This window comes from Otolemur garnettii, unplaced genomic scaffold (genome assembly GCF_000181295.1).
Source record: "Otolemur garnettii isolate 467f Iridium unplaced genomic scaffold, OtoGar3 scaffold00152, whole genome shotgun sequence".
Lineage (NCBI taxonomy): Eukaryota > Metazoa > Chordata > Mammalia > Primates > Galagidae > Otolemur > Otolemur garnettii.
This window is the reverse complement of record NW_003852547.1, coordinates 614,515-618,403: the sequence shown is the minus strand read 5'-3', so window position 1 is coordinate 618,403 and position 3,889 is coordinate 614,515. Positions and strand designations below refer to the sequence as shown.

General features: G+C 54.3%; 1 protein-coding gene across 1 annotated transcript in view; it reads right to left on the bottom strand.

The window, feature by feature from the left end:
* Positions 1–3,889, bottom strand: part of TMEM145 (transmembrane protein 145) — a 9,879-nt gene that overhangs the window by 5,472 nt on the left and 518 nt on the right. The window contains exons 2-12 of the mRNA XM_003799475.1: positions 3,360–3,434; positions 3,177–3,254; positions 3,012–3,098; positions 2,855–2,914; positions 2,635–2,719; positions 2,462–2,533; positions 2,280–2,348; positions 1,892–1,972; positions 1,695–1,773; positions 1,469–1,562; positions 268–440 (exon numbers count right to left, since the gene is read on the bottom strand). Coding sequence (XP_003799523.1) covers positions 268–440; positions 1,469–1,562; positions 1,695–1,773; positions 1,892–1,972; positions 2,280–2,348; positions 2,462–2,533; positions 2,635–2,719; positions 2,855–2,914; positions 3,012–3,098; positions 3,177–3,254; positions 3,360–3,434 — 953 coding nt within the window. The remainder of the gene's footprint in view (positions 1–267; positions 441–1,468; positions 1,563–1,694; positions 1,774–1,891; positions 1,973–2,279; positions 2,349–2,461; positions 2,534–2,634; positions 2,720–2,854; positions 2,915–3,011; positions 3,099–3,176; positions 3,255–3,359; positions 3,435–3,889) is intronic.

The following is a 3,889-nucleotide window of genomic DNA, read 5'->3' as shown; positions in this document are numbered from 1 at the left end:
CCCGGGCTGGGGATTCGAACCCGCCACCTTAGGTGTATGTGGCTGGCGCCTTAGCCATTTGAGCCACAGGCGCCGAGCCAGAAAGTAATTTTTTTACTTTGACTTTTCTTTTACTTTGGGAAAGTAAGGGGACGTAGTAAGTACCAGATTCTGGGTGACAGCTGCGTTTTCTGAGTTGAAAGCCCATCTTCCTCACTGAGATAGGGGGCAGCCACTTCTGGGGAGACCCGGGAGGCAAGGAAAGTTTGGGGGCCCACCACATCTCACCAGAGCGTGTAGGCAGCAAAGAAGGGCACATAAAAGGGCTGCTTCTCAGGAAAGTGGCGCAGGGAGACGAGCACCGCGTAGCAAAACCACACGTAGGCTGCCACCTGCAGCCCGATGAGCCCATAGCCGGCTGGTGACTCATATGTGTACAGTACCTGGCCCGGGTCAAAGAACTAGACCCGCAGAAGAGGGTTCATCATAGCCTGGCTTTCTGCCCTCCATCAGGGTCCCTGGACTCCACCCCTGGGCACCCGGGGAATAGAAGTAGTCAGAACAGAAGAGTCAGGAGAGCCAGGGATGGAGACAGAGCATATGGATAGAGGTACAGAAAGAAGGTGAAGAGATACGAAGAGAATACATCATTACCTGTACCCAACCTGGGGCTAAACACCTCCTATGTGTGAGGAGCTATTAGCATTAGCTCAACAAGATAGATCTTATTTATTTATTTATTTGAGACAGAATCTCAAACTGTCACCTTGGGTAGAGTGCAGTGGTGTCACATCTCACAAACTCTTGGGCTTAAGTGATTCTCTTGCCTCAGCCTCCCAAGTAGCTGGCACTACAAGCACCCGCCACAACACCCAGCTACTTTTTTGTTGTTGCAGTTGTCATTGTTGCTTTAGCTGGCCTGGGCTGGGTTCAAACCAGCCAGCCTGGGTATATGTGGCCAGTGCCCTACTGACTGAGCTACGGGTGCTGCCCCAAGATAGATCTTATTACTGCCCCATTTCACAGAAGAGGAAACTGAGACTACGAGAGAAACCCTTATGCCAAAGCTAATCAAGTGATAAAGCCTTAGAGGAGCCCCCTGGGGTAGGTAAGATCCTCCTAATTTCCCAAAGAGGAAACAGGCCCAGAGAGCAGGGCTATCACCCAAGGTCAGCCAGCTCAGAACTGAGAGAGCTATGTGGAATTCAGGTCAGCATGACTCCTGAACTCTTAGCCACGACATTGAGCATAAATGTGACAGTGAGAGATGTAGGAAGGAGGAGGAAGAAAGCCACTCCGATATGGTGAAGGGGGAGGAATTGCTTAGACAGATGGGAAGACAGAAAATTGAAAAGTGGGAGAGAGCTAGCAAGCAAAAGCTCTGCAGGGAAGGGCAAGCAGACAGGTCAAGGAGGAGGCAGCCACCAAAAGCTTTGAGGGGAAGGGGAGGGTGGGAGTGGGTGGGGCCTGGACAGGGGGCAGGACTCACTTCTGCCTCATAAATGAGCAGCACCACGTGGGTAAGCGTGTACAGGGTCATGTAGACAGACAACTTCACTGAGCCTGAGTGGCTGATGCGGCCTCTGGCAGCAGGCCATGAGGGGAAACAGCAGGGGTGGGGGACGTCAGGGAGGAGGAGGAGAACACGTACCCTGCCCCACCCCCCACCCCGTTCCCCAGCCCAGCCACCCCAGGAGCGCTCCCTGCCCGGGCACCGTGTCACCGTGAATCCCTTCCCCAGAAGGATGAGCATCAGCAGGAAGATGAGGAAGCTGGAGGAAAAGAGCAGCTTGGCTGGGAGAGAAGGCAGGAGAAGGAAGGAGAAGGCAGCTCAGAGCCAGGCTCAGACAGGACTCCTTCCCCTCTAACCTGAGCCAAAGGCTTGCCCTCTCAGGCCCCACTTCATTCTCACCCAAGATCTTCACACTCTCGTTGCCAATACCATCAGTGGCATACTGGCCCCAGTAGATACAGAAAAACAGGAGGCTCAGGACTGGGGAGAGAGGAAAGGACAGAAACCAGCTTTGGGACATCCTTGTCCTCTAGCACTATGATACAGATGGTCTGAACCCCTCCTCCTCCATCAGTACTCAGACCATCTACTCCCACTGACCTGCTAGGGGACTCTGCAGTCCAGCCACCAGCCCCTGCTCCCTCATACCCAAGTGTCTGGGCCCCCTCTCCCTCCTCCCCCAGGACCCAGGGGTCTAGACTCCCAGGCATTCCTCTTTCAGGCCCAGGTGTCTGGGCCCCAAGGCCCTTCTCCCATAGAACGCAAAAGTTGTGGCACTAAACCTCACCCTCCACTCCTGCTGCAGCCATGAACATTTTATAAGTTGTGTGGAGCAACTGACGACCTTTCAGCAAATCTAGGAATCAGGATAGGGAAAGGCTGTCTCCACACAGAAGCAGAGAGCAGCTCATCTCCACCAACCCTGCTCCCCCTATATCTCCTTCCCCTTAATTCATCTGCTGGACTCACATCCAAAGTAACAGGAGAGAAAGAAGATAAGGATGAAGATAAGGAGGAAGGTCACATCCGTCTCCAGGATCCCTGTGGATTTGGGGGAGAAGGAATGTTCATTCCGTGCATGTACCTCAGTAGGTACCCAGCTCTGGTATCCCACCCTGGCTTCTGGGCCCTCACATGCTCACCAAACTCATCAGCCGAGAAGTGTCGTGTCCAGAAGGACTTGCCATTGGTGAGGACCATCTCATACTCCAGCTGCAGTCCATCTCCCTGTGGGGAGTATGGAGGCCTAAAGGGAGGCCCTGGAAAGGTGGGGGGGTGGGGTGGTAGGAAGACAAAGAAGAGAAGGCCCACTTGGCTTACCCCACATTTGCTGAGAGCAATGTACCACCACCTTTCACGCACTGAACGGAAGCTGCGGCCACTGGAGCAGCTCAGGTAGCGGATTCCTTCCTCTGACACCACCTGTGGACAAGCAAGAAGAAGGCAGCAGCCTGTCCTCCACGCTCCCAAGTCCTTAACCTTCAGCACCTGACCACACACCCCAAGGCTGGGCCCGCACCTGACAGCCTGACCAGGCATACTGGGTTGTGAGGTTGATGACCTGGTTGTTCTCTGGTCTGATCACTGACTCCTTGGCCAGGCAGTCCTGGGAAAGGCAGAGACAGTCACTCCCTGGCTAGCCCCAACCTTCTCCCTCCCTCCATACTCTCTTCACAGCCCTCACCTTGTCCCTTGCCTTATACACGGCTGGCCACTGGGATGGGTCATCAAAATAGAGGAGGATGTTCTGACAGCACTTGGCCTGCAGATCCAGAGATTTGGGGGCTTTGGAGGAGTGCCAGCTGCTGTGCCTTTAGAGGCCAAGGGAGTATCCAGAATTAGCATGGTGGGTGTTGGGGAGACTCACCTCAGGGTAGCGGAAACGAAAGTCCAGTCGGCCATAATCCGAGAGGAAACAAAATCTTGTCAGGAACACCCAGTCCTGGAAAAGGGGCCCAGTCAGACCCTCTTCTGAGTCCTGGAGAACTCACCTCAACTCCACAGATCTCCAACTTTTCTTTCCTACTGTCAGGTACTTGGCTTCCCAAGTACCATAAGGAGACCAAGTCACCTCCAGAATTCTTCCCTGATCTCTTTGCTGTGGGTCCAGGATTCATGCAGCCCTGACTTTCTCCCTCAGTTACCCCCCAGGTTTCCTCCCCTCCTGTCAAACACTCCTCCCATTCCTCAGGCCCCTGAAAAAGACCTTGGAGGGCCAGATTCCCATCCTGGCCATCTTGTGGTGGAAACCATCTAGCTCCACTCCCCCTAAAGTCCACACACACACCCCACCCCCACAGTGCTGCCAGAGACCATCCCCAAGCTGGGAGTCTTCCTAACAGCCCCCTCCTGGTCCTGAGCGGGAGTGTAGTGAACTTGGGCCTCTTGGCAGAGTGA